This window comes from Phocoena phocoena, chromosome 2, assembly GCF_963924675.1.
Source record: "Phocoena phocoena chromosome 2, mPhoPho1.1, whole genome shotgun sequence".
NCBI lineage: Eukaryota > Metazoa > Chordata > Mammalia > Artiodactyla > Phocoenidae > Phocoena > Phocoena phocoena.
This window is the reverse complement of record NC_089220.1, coordinates 154,056,847-154,072,483: the sequence shown is the minus strand read 5'-3', so window position 1 is coordinate 154,072,483 and position 15,637 is coordinate 154,056,847. Positions and strand designations below refer to the sequence as shown.

General features: G+C 39.4%; 1 protein-coding gene across 1 annotated transcript in view; it reads left to right on the top strand.

The window, feature by feature from the left end:
- Positions 1 to 171: 171 nt before the first annotated feature.
- Positions 172 to 15,637, top strand: part of KIN (Kin17 DNA and RNA binding protein) — a 37,093-nt gene continuing 21,627 nt past the window's right edge. The window contains exons 1-7 of the mRNA XM_065872093.1: positions 172 to 338; positions 4,289 to 4,383; positions 6,589 to 6,632; positions 6,717 to 6,839; positions 7,707 to 7,888; positions 10,304 to 10,352; positions 11,314 to 11,371. Of these exons, the coding sequence (XP_065728165.1) occupies positions 225 to 338; positions 4,289 to 4,383; positions 6,589 to 6,632; positions 6,717 to 6,839; positions 7,707 to 7,888; positions 10,304 to 10,352; positions 11,314 to 11,371 (665 nt within the window). The 5' untranslated portion in view covers positions 172 to 224. The remainder of the gene's footprint in view (positions 339 to 4,288; positions 4,384 to 6,588; positions 6,633 to 6,716; positions 6,840 to 7,706; positions 7,889 to 10,303; positions 10,353 to 11,313; positions 11,372 to 15,637) is intronic.

Here is a 15,637-nt window from a genome sequence, read left to right as displayed (position 1 = left end):
GCCCCACACGCCCCGCCCACTCCGTCGTCTCATTCAGTCTCGTTTCTTCTCGCAGGATGGAACGAAGCCTCGCGAGCGTTGGGGGGTGGTGGTGCCCAGGCTTCCGAAGCCCCACCTCCTTCAGACTAGCCGAGGATATTTGTCCTGCCCACCCCCGCCAGCCCTGTTCCGCTTCCGGTCAACCAGGCGCTGGTCTGCGGAAAGTTGTTGCTGCGGAGGGCGCGATGGGGAAATCAGATTTTCTTACCCCTAAGGCCATCGCCAACAGAATCAAGTCCAAGGGGCTTCAGAAGTTGCGCTGGTATTGCCAGATGTGCCAGAAGCAGTGCCGGGACGAGGTAAGCGGGCCCGGGGCGACCCCGTGTCCACCCCCTCCTCTCCCCGGAGGGACCCCGCTGGAGGTGCAGGCTGAGGTCCCCGACGCCGGGGTGAGGGCCTGGGTCTCCCGTCCCTAGTCGTGGGGGCTGCGCAGGGTGAGTCAAGGACTCAACTCAGTAGGGCCGTCCTTCCCTTCAGCCCCCGTCCTGGCAGAGAACCAGTGGCCTTTGACACCTCCTTGTTCCCCAGTCTAACCGCAAAAAAGAAGTGAAGTAAGAAAAGGTTTTGCAGCCCTCGGAGAAGTGACCCCACTCAAGTCAAGAAACGGGGGGTGAACAGTGCCGAGCCGGACGCCCGGGAGTGATAGTAACAGACGTCTCTGACTTGCCGTGGCTCTTAGACATGATAAGGGTGTACACCTCTTTTCGGGATCTGATGAAAAAGGAGAACTAAGCTCTTGCACACTAGTCACCTAACAAGCATTCATCGAGCACCTGCCATGTGCCAGGACCAGGATGTTATTGCGAGTGAGATGTGGCCTCTGGAGTCAGAATCAGAATTAGGAAGCCGACAAGTCACATTGTCTCTGCCTGTTTACTTATCTGAAAAGTGAGAATAGTAAGTGTCCCTACTTGTAAGATTGTTGTGAGTTTTAAATGAGCGAATTATGTGTAAGGTGGCTCAAGGGGTCTTTGAGCAGATCTTGAAAAAACTTTGCTGTGCTGTGGAGTTTACACTTTTCCCCATTATTTAGATGGATGATGAAGCACCTGGAAAAATTGAGAGCAGGCTAGTGACAGGATCACGTTTTTCTCTGGAGATTGAATTGGGTAGGAAAGGAAGAGCACTGGGCACTTGGAATCTAATCCAGTGTTTCTGCAAGTGAGGGATGAGATACTTCAGGTGGCCTCGCGTTGAATAACATTGATACAGTTATTCTCTTTCATTTCTCTTTACTACTAGTCACTAGTCAAGGTAAAATTCTTACACAGAAAACTAGAGACTAGTACAGGGAACATCCATATATCCACTACCCAGATTTAACGCTTTAAGTTTCACTTAACATTTTAAATACTTTGCCATGTTTCCTTTTCTCTGAAATATGTAAAGTAAATTACAAGCATCAGGGTATTTCACCTATAAATATTTAACTACGCTCCTCTAAAATATTAGGATATTTTTCTATATAGCCACAATATATGTCATCACACGTAACAAAATTAATAAATATTTCGTCATATCATCTGGTGCATACTCCATAGTCACATTTTCTCAATTGTTCCCATAAATGCTTTTTAAAACAGTTTTTTTTAGCATGGGGAACTATATTCAATATCCTGTGATAAACCATAATGGAAAAGAATATGAAAAAGAATTATATATGTATGTATGTATATATATATAAAAAACTGAATCACTTTGGTGTACAGCAGGAATTAACACAACATGTAAATCAACTATACCTGAATAAAATAAAGTAAAAACAAAAACAAACAAACCCAGATCCAGTCAAAAGCTATACATTGGATTTGGTTATTTGAACTTTTTAAAAAATAGATTTTTTAGAGCAGTTTCAGGTTCACAGCAAAAATGAGCAGAAGGTACAGAGATTTCTCGTACCCACCCTGCCCTCAACATGTACAGCCTCCCCAACCATCAACCTGGTGCAACAGAATGGTACTTTTGTTACAGTCAATAACACTACATTGGCACATCATTAGCACCAAAGTCCATAGTTTGTATTAAGGTTCACTCTTGGTGTTGAACATTCTGTGGCTTTGGACAAATGTATCATGACAAATATCCACCATTATAGTATCATACAGAATAGTTGCATTGCCCTAAAAATCTCTGTGGTGTCGGGTGTTAGGACTTTTAATTCTCTCTCAATCTTAAATTTAAAATAGAATTCCCTCCCTTCCCCTCTGTTGTTTTTCTTGACATGGACTTGAAGAGGCTAGGCCAGTAATGATCCTAGAGGATTCCCCCTTTAACAATTAACTTTTCTTGTGGTTGTCGTTCGTCTTCTTTCTCTAACTCTTGTAGTTTTTGTAAACTGGAACTTAGGTCTGAAGGCTTGTTAGGGTCAGGTTAAATATTTGGGAGCAGAATCCTTGATAGGTGACCCTGTGTATATCACATTGCATCAAATAAGAAAGCGCATGATGTCTGGTAGTGCTAAGAAAATTGAGTACGGTTGACAGCCTGTAAAGTAATGTTGGAAAGTAATATTTTCCCCTTTGCAAGAGCAAGTAACTATGGGGGAACTGGTAACAAATACTAGTGGAGTGTGGAATCGTGCCTATAGCTCCAATTTCCCATCAGCCTTTTACTCATGTGTTTTTTTTTTTTTTTTTTTTTTTGCGGTACGCAGGCCTCTCACTGTTGTGGCCTCTCATGTTGCAGAGCACAGGGTCGCAGGCTCAGCGGCCATGGCTCACGGGCCCAGCCGCTCCGCGGCATGTGGGATCTTCCCGGACCGGGGCACGAACCCGTGTCCCCTGCATCGGCAGGCGGACCCTCAACCACTGTGCCACCAGGGAAGCCCACTCATGTGTTTTAACATCTTTGCTTGAGTCACTTATTTCATTAGAAGTTGAAAAGTGGTTATTTTTCTAGTTCTTTTTACATTCATTGTTGACCACCATTCTTTTGAAAAAATGAGCTTTTTCTCATTAACTAGGGTTATTTGGTTATCCTCAAATGTTATCCTAAAATAGAATTCCTCAGGGAAAGAGAAGACACGTTTGATTCTCTCTTTTAATTACTACTTTTCAGAGTAAGACACTTGGGGTGATTCTGACCTGTTTGCCCTCACATCTGTTCATTGCCCTTCCCTGCCTAGGGGAGGAGAAGCTGACCTCTACAAGCCCCCTCCCCTGTCTCTGTCTCTAATACCGGAAGAATGAGGGGGAGGGAGGTCAGATCTGGAGTATTCCCCTCCTGCCCATCCACTCCCTTGAGTTTCTAGAATTTAATAACATTATTTTGCTTTCATCTTACTGATTTATTTGTAATTTATGGGAAGTGGTGCTGGTTTTTTGTTTATGAGACTGATATCAAATCTCCTTTTAAGACGCAGTTAAGGAAGAGTAATGCATAGGTAGGGCACAGAAGAGGCAAGAATTGTGTAGGCATCTGTGGATGACTGAAGATTAGGAAACTGCTCTAAGCAAGATTGAGTGTTGAAATCAGGGCAGTGGCAATGGGATTGAGCCGAGGGACTGGGTAAGTTATTAGGTCGGCGGAGTAGACGTAGTGCTGAGTGGAGGTAGAGGACTCTGGGATGCTGTCCTGGGTCCTGGCCGGGTGACGGTACAGGACAGTGCTGTTCACCAAGATGGGGGAGACAGAGGAGAGGCACATTTTTCATTTCTCTTACTAGTGGAGAATCAGGTTCAAATGTTAAGTAGAATAGACACAAAGTCAAAACTTGCATGTTTTTTACAATCATCTGAAGAAGATACAGATTTAGTATGATAAAATAAGGTTTAAGTATAAAATGCAAGTGTATTTTGGGTAATGAGCTAAAGTATAGGAAAGTGAGTGAAGATAGTTTCCTTAATGGAAATTCACTAATGACCCATTTTACCTTGTTGTAGTCCTCGAAACGCTTGCATAACACTTTGTATGAAGTAGGTGCCCAATAGGAATTTGTTAAATTGAGTCAAAAAATAAAATCGCTCTTCTGTTGCTGTGCCCTATAATGTTTGTTACTAATGTCTGTTTTCTAAAGCAGTATTTTTCTGTCTCTTTAATCTTCTGGGATTCTTTGATTAGCAGGGTTGCAAAACTCAACTTTATAAAAAAAATTTTTTAGAACGATAGGGTGCCTACAGCCAGTGACTTGATTATTTTTTACAATTTATCATCGAAGAGCAGCTTGTTAGGATTTAATTAAATACTTATATTTAGGGCCTATTATAATGAGCTAAATCAAGATTTAACCACTACCTTTACATTTTTGTAGAATGGCTTTAAGTGTCATTGTATGTCCGAATCTCATCAGAGACAACTACTGCTGGCTTCAGAAAATCCTCAGCAGTTTATGGATTATTTTTCAGAGTAAGTAACTCAAAGCCGTCCTTATATCATAAGCTTTATTCAGTTGGACATTTAATAGATGCTTGATATTTAATATATTGGGAGCTCTGTTCATTCCTTACGTATTAATGTGATAGCTGTATTATCTTTGTGCTCAGTTTTTGTTTTGACAGTTTATCATTGTGTGGAATTGTTAAAAAACTATGTCTCACAAATCAGTCTTTCTTCCATTCACTTCAAACATATGAAAAACCATTGCTCAGTCTAAAACAATTGTGGCTAAGAGCACAGGTCTGGAGTCAGACTGCTTGTCATTAAGTCCTTCAGAGCTGGGCTTCTCCACTCAGGAGCTGTGTGACTTTGGGTGAACTTAAACAGTTTCTCTGTGCTTTAGTCCCCTCATCTGTAGGTTTTGTACCTTTCAGGTATTGTCTTTCCTTCATAGGGTTTATGCGAAGATTAAATGAGTTAATACTTTGAAAGTGTTTAGAAGAGTGGTCAGTACTCGATTAATATTAGCTGTTAATTATTATTATTACAATTAGTATTTAGTCTTGCCTCCATCCCTTTCTTTCTTTCCAGGGTTTTAGACCTTTTGGTATTAAACCCCAAAGACTTTTGTTTATGTGGGTTAATAGCCTGTAAATTAGGGATTAAGACTGAGACACTAAAAAAAATTTATTCATTTAAAATCACAATATAAGGCTATTACAGTTAAAATAACATTTTTACATGAAAATTAACTATATTTTCCAACACACAAAAAGCACACAAAAAAATAAGAGTGGTGTTGTTTTACATTTTTGCAAATCTCTTCAGTGTCTGTCTTCATAGAACACAGTTGTATTCTCACATCTGCTTCTACCTTCATTCTCTTCTGAAATGTTGCTTGGTTGAAATACATAGAGAAAGTCCAGCTTTTACACAGATGTGTAGTTGGAAGTGGGGGGAGTATTTTAATAGCCTTTTCACATAATTTTGGCTATTCTTCTATGATATTACATTGAAACACAATGGCGTGGTAGTTTCCTAAAGATTAGTTGCAATGTGGAATCAGAAACCATATAGCAAACCTTTTTTTTTTTTTTTTTTTTGTGGTACGCGGGCCTCTCACTGTTGTGGCCTCTCCCGTTGCCGGAGCACAGGCTCCGGACGCTCAGGCTCAGCGGCCGTGGCTCACGGGCCCAGCCGCTCCACGGCATGTGGGATCTTCCCGGACTGGGGCACGAACCCATGTCCCCTGCATTGGCAGGCGGACTCGCAACCATTGTGCCACCAGGGAAGCCCCTAGCAAACCTTTTGTACTCTATGACATTAAAATCCATGTGATATTTTACTTTAAGTGGATCTTGTACCCATGTATGGTTTTGTAACATCACACATCAGTCATTTGGAAAATATTGCTTCATTGAGTTACACAGGTATTCTGAAATTCTGAACGGTGATACATTTTATTATGCAATATCATAAAATCATATTCACTAACGTCATCTCAGTGCTGTCAGAAACATCTTTAAGTATTGGGAAGTATGTCAGACTCATGGTGGCGGATGCTAGTTTACCAGAATTCATATTTTTTGCTTGAAAGCTCAAATTTTATCATTGGCAACAAATACTGTCCGTTGTTTTTCTTGACCTGACAGGCTCACTTTGTTTATTTTTGAGAAAATATCTACTGAATACTTAATTTGAAATAACTATTGTCTATATGTCTGTCATTTCTCAAATATCAAGTGATGCTTTCATGTCTCTGTGCCAGATGGGAACAGCCTTCTCTTTCTCTTCACCTGTAGATGTCTTGGTCAGAATGTATATCTTATTCACCTACGTTTATCTGTCACCTAACACAGTGTGCTCAGCTCAGAGGGACACATTAAGTGCCAACTTCATGTTTTATTATCAATAGAATGGGATCATTATGCCACATTCAGTAGCACTGAGACTCCATGAAGAATCCGCTCCAAAGATGTGTGGTCACTTTTGCTGTGCCACCTTTACCAAGACAAAAAGTTCCAACTCCAACTTGACTTTTAACTTTAATTCTTGAAAGCTGTAATCTTTCAGGATTTTTCCCTTGTTCAGTTTTTAAAAGTTCGGAACAGATATTAACGTAGATGTTTTATATATCATGTGCTCATGCAAACTGTACGATGGCTTAAATTTCAGGAAGGTGATGCTATGTATTTGTAGAAATCACCTTAATGCTTTCCCTCCCTGCTTTATTAGGGAATTCCGAAATGACTTCCTAGAACTTCTCAGGAGACGCTTTGGTAAGTACCTTAAGTCTTGTGCACATAATGACTTTATAATCTCATAATCTGCTCAGGGTCAGCAGTGTCCTAATTTCTTCTTAGGAACCAAGAGGGTTCACAACAACATCGTTTACAATGAGTACATCAGCCACCGAGAGCATATCCACATGAACGCCACGCAGTGGGAGACGCTGACAGATTTTACTAAGTGGCTGGGCAGAGAAGGTAAGAACAAGACATGACGTGAACAGTTGTTATATGGCTGCACTGCAGGGAGGGAGAGAATGATCATATTTTCTGTGTAAATTTATGAAAAAGAGGATGAGTAGGGCAATTAGAAACTGGCAGAGAGGAGCATAATCTTCCAGGATTGATTTTGTGCACTGCAGGTGTGTAAGAGCGTCTGGAGTGATTCTTTCAACAGTGCAAAGGTACATCACTGAAGCATCCACTCGTTAGGTTAAGGACCAGTACCCGTCCTCTTCCACTTTTCCCACTACATTCGTTGCACTTTTGGAAACTTTTGTTACCCCTTCTTAAGGCAGTTTTTAAATTTGCTGCCTCTTTTTCCATTTCTAATAGGATGGCAAGTTCAGGAAAAGAACAGAGAAAGAAATTTTGTATCAGGGTATTAGTTATTGAGTGTGTTTCTTTATTCCATTTGGGGGAAGATTTCTGCTTGGTTAAGTTAGAATATCCTGTACTCAGTGGATGTTAAGTACTTAGAGACAGTTCAATAATCGCTAAGCAAGATGCTTTTTTAAATGTTTTCCTTGTTTAAATGTGTTGCCTCAACCTAGTCAAAAATCAAAATAGTATTTCTTTTCTCTTTAAAGAGATAAAATATTCCAATTCAAGTCTAAATGGCACTAACTGTAAATATGGAAAATTCACGTGCTGTATGAATTCGTGTATTTGAATGTGTTTGAACGAGTGTATTTGAATGAATGAGTAAATACTGCAGAGAGAGACCACATTTATATGTACTTTCAGCTTTGATTGTATTCAAAATTATAGTGTCCGTTACTGTTTTTTTTTTTAACTCCATTACTTTTTTTTTTTTTTTTTTTTTAACTCCATTATTTTTTTAAGGCTTGTGCAAAGTGGACGAAACACCAAAAGGCTGGTATATTCAGTATATAGATAGGGACCCTGAGACGATCCGCCGGCAGCTGGAACTAGAGAAGAAGAAGAAGCAGGACCTTGATGATGAAGAAAAAACTGCCAAATTTATTCAAGAACAAGTGAGAAGAGGTCTGGAGGGGAGAGAGCAGGTGGGCGTCATCAAGAGAGGCAATAGACAAAGGTCTGAAGAAGCAAAATCGCTTGTTTGTTTAAGCCTTGAATGAGTTTTGTAGGAGAAAGGGCATAGCCAAGTTTAAAAGTCCAGGCTGTGGAGTTGAGACAAACCTGGGTCCATTCCTGACTTACTGACTTCACAAGTTTGTGTAATTATGGAATCTTCTAAACCTCAGTTTCCTCATCTCTAAAATAGAGTCAGTAGCTAGTGGCAAAGACATAAACAGAGCGTTTCAACTGATTATAATTAATGCAGTGCTGGGGATGAACACAGTGTGTGAGAACACAGAGGCCTGGCACTTGCTCCAGCCTGGGGAGGACCGAGAATATTTGGAGGTAGCTACATGCCCTAGGCTGAGGAGTCTTGAGGAATTAATGGGTAAAATCCAGGTAGATGGGGAAGGGAAAGCATGATAAAGTTGGTTCAGGTGTTAGAATAACTAGATCAAGGCATTTATTCCAACAGACATTTATTGGTCACCTTCTGTGTGCCAGGCGTTCTTCTAGGCACTGGGGATACAGCCAGTGGACAAAAGATAAAAATCCCTGCCCTCAAGGAGCTTACATACTAGAAGTTGTGTGTGAGCAGGAAAATACAGCCTAGTGTGTATGTGAAACTACTAGCCATTTAGTATTTTTTAAAACTTTTTATTGTGGTGTAGCACACATGAAGTAAAGTGGATGATGTGCATTAATCTTAAGGTTACAGCTCGATGAACTTTCACATATGCGTGTGTCTTTAGATGGATGGATGGATGGATCAATAGATAGGTAGTCCATGTGGCCACCACTCAGATCAAGATATGGAACATTTCTACTATCCTAGAAGGTTCCCTCATGCCCATTCCCAATTAATATTCCTTGTCCTCTAAGAAGAAAGCACTGTTCTGATATACTATTGGTTGTTGGTTAGTTTAGTCTGCCCTTGAACTTTGTAGGAATGGAATCATCCAGTTTGTTCTCTCTGTGTCTGGCTTCCTTAGCTCACCATAATGTTCTGTATGTGTAGTTCGTCTACATCCTTTCCTATCAGTGCTTCACTCTTTTTTTTGATTGATGTATTTCATTTTACGAATATAATACAGTTTATGTATCCATTCTCCTGTTGAGAAGCATGTGGCTCGTTTCCAGTTTTTAGCTATTATGAGTACAGCTGCTCTGATCGTTGTTGAGCACACGTGTAAGCTCTTGAGTACAGGGTGATGCAGGAAGTAGCAGGCAATGAGAAGTAAGACATCAGTGAGGAGCACTTTGTGAATCAGTGTTTGTACCATGTTGATTGAACTCTTTGATAAGTGAGAGAGTGAATGTGTGTTACGTTACTTACATTAACATGCATATTGTCACACAATCTTTTAGAAGTTTTCTACATTAAATTAAAACAGGAACAGTGCTTAAACTGCTGTAAATGTGAAATTTAAACTCCTTAAGGCTAAAAGCTTTTTATTCTCTTGCTTTTTAAAAATTTAAATCTTCATTTTCAATAGAGAAAATATTATAACTTCCTATCGTGGAAATCACAAAGGATTCACATCTTGTACTGAGGAAAGAGGTTTACTTTTTGGAATAACATTATTGCTCTGTAACATTTTAGTTTAATATTGCTAAAACCTTCAAGTTACTTGTACTTTTCAGGTGTAAACAGTATCTTTACCCAAAAAGCAGGGGAAATTCTGTTGATCAGTGCTTCCTCATTCTACATTTAAACTTATCAATTTTTTCAAAGTAAGATCATGTTCTTTTGTGTTCTTTTGTGAAATCCTATATGGACATTACCTAACAAAATATTTTAGCTGGATCTCAAGGTCATCCTTCTTATTTATCAGTAGTAACAACAATTAACATTTATCAAACACTAGGGCAGGCACTATGCTAAGTGTTTTATTTATATTATCCTAATTAACCTTTATCATAACTCTAAACATGTAGGCTATCCCTACTTTAAAGATGTAATGATTGAGCCTTCAGGGAGATGATGAGATTGACCGAGATGTCAAGGCTCATAGGTGGCAGGGGAGGATTTTATACACAGTCTTCTTCGAGTTAGTCTTAGACCCTTGATCATTACACTAAAGCGTACTACAAAAGAGAAAGGTTTTGCTGTTTAAAGTAATCCTCTAGCTAAGATTCCTAGAGTTTATTGCTTTACGTTGTTGTTTCCTGCTTAAATTGTAATAGAAATAAAAATGTAGGTAAACTTCTGCAGTTCGGTATAGAAAAGCTACTTTTTTCCCCCCGTAGAATAATTATTTATTGGAGAATATTTGCAATATATATAATTTCTTAATTAGTATCTTAACCATTTTAGGTAGCAAGTCATAATTAAGGACTATTGAATATTGATGGTAAATGCAGTTGTGAACCAAACCTTCAAACTTTTTTTTTTAAAGGAAGTCCCTGTTTTTACGGAATTAAGCAGAGAAAATGATGAAGAAAAAGGTATTTTTACTTTTCTTTCTTCCTTTTTTAATACGGATGCTTTTGTATTGGCTCTGCCAAAAACTAGCAACATGTTTGGGAGCAAGAGGTGTTATCTGTCTGGGTTATTCTCCTCAGTAAAATGAAAAGGCGATAACAATGAATTGGATGGAATGCCTACAGCAACAAGTAACCAGACTGAGTAAAATGAGCCTAAACAATAAGGAAATACCTTGCCATACCAAGAGTCCCAGAGGTAGGATGGTTCCGGATGCCACACTATCAGTAGCTGGACCCAAGGTGGCTGCCAGCAGTCCAGCCATCATATGCAGACCCAGTATTGTCCAGAAGAAGACAGAGAGCATCTCTGTCCTTTGGAGTCCACTGTGAGCGAGGAAACTTTTCCTAGAAGACCTTCTTCCCACCAGCAGACTTCCTTTTGAATGTCATTGACCAGACTGTATCACATGTCCACCTCAAAAATAGTCACTTGGAAAGGGAGTGGAATTATTTTGATTGGTTTAGACCAAAGAGCCTTACTAATCACCTCCCATAGGTCCCACCCCCTAGTCCCATCACCTTGGGCATTAGGTTTTCAGCATTTGGATTTGGGAGGGGACACAAACCTTCAGACCGTAGCATCCCCCAAGCCATACGTGAGGGGTACGGACACCCAAACAAAATTGGATTCCTGTTACCAAGGGGAGAGGGGCAGTGGAGTGGGGAAGTGGCCAAGGCTGTCTGCTACATCACATGATGGTCTTTCCCAGCTCTGTAAGCATCAGTCCAGTATATTTTACAGGAGTTTATGACCTCTGGGTAGGAGCATTCCAGCTCTCATGTATTCAAAATGTCCATGAATTTCTACATAGCTGCATTGTGATATTTATTATGATTTTAATTATAATTTTGTTTTATTATATCTGATGTTTTATTATAATTTTCCTGACATATATATGGAATACCAATTCTTTTCTTCCAGTTACATTTAATTTGAATAAAGGAGCATGTAGTTCAGGAGGGGCATCTTCCAAATCAAGGTGAGCTATATGAACAGGTATCTTAGAACCTGAAAATTTTGATGAAATGTTGATTACTACATTTTAAAAGGTGCAGAACTGTGAATTATTTTTTTCTGGTTTTTATTTTCATCTCTTTTTCCTTTTTGTTTAATGATTGTTTTGTTTTGTTTTATTTTCTTAGGAACTGGGTTTTTTCTTTTTTGCCTATGATGAGCTGATTATATCTTTTAAGGAAAAGCTCATTTTCATTAAATGCTTCACATGGTAAACATTAGCTTCTCCCTGAAAGCTTCTCCACTTAAAGGTTCTTTCTGTGCTATGGCAATACTATTGAGTTTTCTGTCATAGCCCACTATCAAGTTTGTTAACTGGAGTACACACTTCTTGTTTTACCTGCTCTATTATGATTTTCTGAGAACAGAGACTAACTTATTCAACTATCTCCTTAGCACCTAGTAGAATATAAGTGCATTAGTAGATACTTAGTAATAATTGCCTTCCCTTCTGGATGGTGTGGTACTGAGCAAGACTTGACCAGCCTTTTCTATAAAGAGCCACATAGTAAATATTTTAGACTTTGTTGGCCATGTGTCTTTGTCATCACTTAACTCTGCTCTCAGAGCGAGGATGCAGCCATAGATGATACATAAGTGAATGAGCTTGGCTGTGTTCCAATAAAATCTTATTTATAAAAACAGGCAGCAGACTGGATCTGGCCCTCAACTGCAATTTTTCAAGTCCTGGTATGGCACGTAGTCAGGTATTTATATCTACTTTTCATGTTCTCTTCTCTTGCAGTTCTCATATATTCTTTCACCAAATATCTGTGCAGTACTTATGATGTGCATTGCATTCAGTTTGGTTATGGAGGTGAAAAGATAAATCAGACAGGATATTCAGAAGGGCACTTTATATTCAGTATCTACTGGAATTTAGTTTTAAGCTGGGTGATTTGCTGTTTTACTTAATATTCCACATGGTGCTTATTTAACCTAACTCAGTTTTTTGTTGGTGGGAGTTTTTTTTCTTTTTGGTTTACAGGCTAGTGGTTATTTGCACGACTAAATAAGTGTCTAGGAGAATTGAAGGAAACGGGCAGTCTGAGTCAGCAGTGCCTAACTGCTTCAGGATGACTTGCCAACTGTCTTAACTTTGATCAAAGTGTTTCAGTAGTAACATCTATATTAGATATCATGAAGAAATTGGTTAATTGGGTTCTATATATGATACATTTGAAAAGAAAATTTCTTTTCAAAATATTGCTGTGATATATGACCAGGAAGACAGACTGCAGTATATCTTAACACATGCCATATAGTTTTGGACCCTTACGTGTTTCTATTTTCCTTTATTATTTGTTATTCCTAAGTGTAGATGAATGCTGATATTGGTTCCACTGGGCCCCAAATTGATCGCCCTTATGTTAGTTTTCTATGGCTGCTGTAACAAGTTACCACAAACTAGGTGGCTTAAAACAGCAGAAATTGATTCTGTCTCTGGAGGCCAGAGTTCTGAAGTCAGTATCCTTGAGCCAAAATCAAGGTGTCTGCAGGCCTGTGCTCCCTCCAGAGTCTCTGGGGAGAATCTGTTCCTCACCTCTTCCAGCTTCTGGTGGCTGCAGGCATTCCTGGGCTTTGGGTTGCATCCCTTCAGATTTATCTCTGCTCTAGCTTCACATCACCTTCCCCTCTGTGTGTCATCCCCCTCTGCTTCCCTCTTTTTTTTAAATTTATTTTTTAATTTAATTTTTATTTATTTATTTGGTTGGTTGGTTGGTTGGTTGTATTGGGTCTTCGTTGCTGCACGTGGGCTTTCTCTAGTTGTATCGAGCGGGGGCTACTCTTCGTTGCAGTGCGTGGTCTTCTCACTGCAGTGGCTTCTCTTGTTGTGAAGCTTGGGCTTTAGGCGCGTGGGGTTCAGTAGTTGTGACTCGCGGGCTCTAGAGCGCAGGCTCAGTAGTTGTGGCTCACGGGCTTATTTGCTCCACAGCATATGGGATCTTCCTGGACCAGGGATCGAACCCGTGTCCCCTGCATTGGCAGGCAGATTCTTAACCACTGCACCACCAGGGAAATCCCTGCTTCCCTCTTAAAGGATGCCTGTGGTTGCAGTTAGAGCCCACCCAGATAATCCAGAATAATCTCATTTTAAAATCTTAAGCTTAATCCATTTGTAAAGACCCTTTTTCCAAATAAGGTGACATTTGTAGGTTCCAAGGATGAGGACCTGATAGCTTTGGGGGTCTGCTATTCAACCTATTACATCCCTATGCCAAACTGTGATTTAGTAAAAACATTAGTTTTATTTGACCAAGTTCTGTGACTTCTGTCTCAACTGTCTATAATAATGCGAAAATAGTGTTGCAGATAATACAATGGAGAGACTATCTAAGTTTTCTTTTTCTGAAATTATGGTATATTTTTTTAGAGGTTGGGATTTATTTTCCTATTGATTTATATCTCTAATATATTTAAAACCCAGAATTAACTAAGTTATCTAGTTATCAAAAATGGATAATTTAGGCTGTGTGAGGCACAAAGATAAGCCCTGCTTCCCCATTGCTGGAACAAAGATTACTCAGTTCTCACTTCTGTTTTTCCTTTGGGCTTCCCTGTCTCTTTTTTTTTTTAACATCTTTATTGAATATAATTGCTTTATAATGTTGTGTTGGTTTCTGCTATATAACAAAGTGAATCAGCTGTATGTATACATATATCCCCATATCCCCTCCCTCTTGCACCTCCCTCCCACCTTCCCTATCCCACTCCTCTAGGTGGTCACAAAGCACCGACCTGATCTCCCTGTGCTATGTGGCTGCTTCCCACTAGCTATCTATTTTACATTTGGTAGTATGTATATGTCCATGCCACTCTCTCACTTTGTCCCAGCTTACCCTTGCCCCTCCCTGTGTCCTCAAGTCCATTCTCTATGTCTCTGTCTTTATTCCTGTCCTGCCCCTAGGTTTTTCAGAACCATTTTTTTTTTAGATGCCATATATATGTGTTAGCATACGGTGTTTCTTTTTCTCTTTCTGACCTACTTCACTCTGTATGTAGGACAGACTCTAGGTCCATCCACCTCACTACAAATAACTCAGTTTCGTTTCTTTTTATGGCTGAGTAATATTCCATGGTATATATATGCCACATCTTCTTTATCCATTCATCTGTTGATGGACACTTAGCATGCTTCCATATCCTGGCTATTGTAAATAGTGCTGCAATGAACATTGTGGTACATGACTCTTTTTGAATTATGGTTTTCTCAGGGTATATGCCCAGTAGTAGGATTGCTGGGTTATATGGTAGTTCTACTTCTAGTTTTTTAAGGAACCTACATACTGTTCTACATAGTGGCTGTATCAATTTACATTCCCACCAACAGTGCAAGAGGGTTCCCTTTTCTCCACATCCTCTCCAGCATTTATTGTTTCTAGATTTTTTTGATGATAGCCATTCTGACCGGTGTGAGGTGATACCTCACTGTAGTTTTGATTTGCATTTCTCTAATGATTAATGATGTTGAACATCCTTTCATGTGTTTGTTGGCAATCTGTATGTCTTCTTTGGAGAAATGTCTATTTAGATCTTCTGACCATTTTTGGATTGGGTTTTTTTTTTTTTTGATATTGAGCTGCATGAGCTGCTTGTATATTTTGGAGATTAATCCTTTGTCAGTTGCTGCACTTGCAAATATTTTCTCCCATTCTGAGAGTTGTCTTTTCATCTTGTTTATGGTTTCCTTTGTGCAAAAGCTTTTAAGTTTCATTAGGTCCCATTTGTTTATTTTTGTTTTTATTTCCATTTCTCTAGGAGGTGGGTCAAAAAGGATCTTGCTGTGATTTATGTTGTAGAGTGTTCTGCGTATGTTTTCCTCTAAGAGTTTTATAGTATCTGGCCTTACATTTAGGTCTTTAATCCATTTTGAGTTTATTTTTGTGTATGGTGTTAGGGAGTGTTCTAATTTCATTCTTTTACAAGTAGTGGTCCAGTTTTCCCAGCACCACTTATTAAAGAGGCTGTCTTTTCTCTATTGTATATTCTTGCCTCCTTTATCAAAGGTAAGGTGACCATATGTGTGTGGGTTTATCTCTGGGCTTTCTATCCTGTTCCATAGATCTATACTTCTGTTTCTGTGCCAGTACCATACTGTCTTGATTACTGTAGCTTTGTAGTATAGTCTGAAGTCAGGGAGCCTGATTCCTCCAGCTCCATTTTTCTTTCCCAAGATTTCTCTGGCTATTCGGGGTCTTTTGTGTTTCCATACAAATTGTGAAAATTTTTG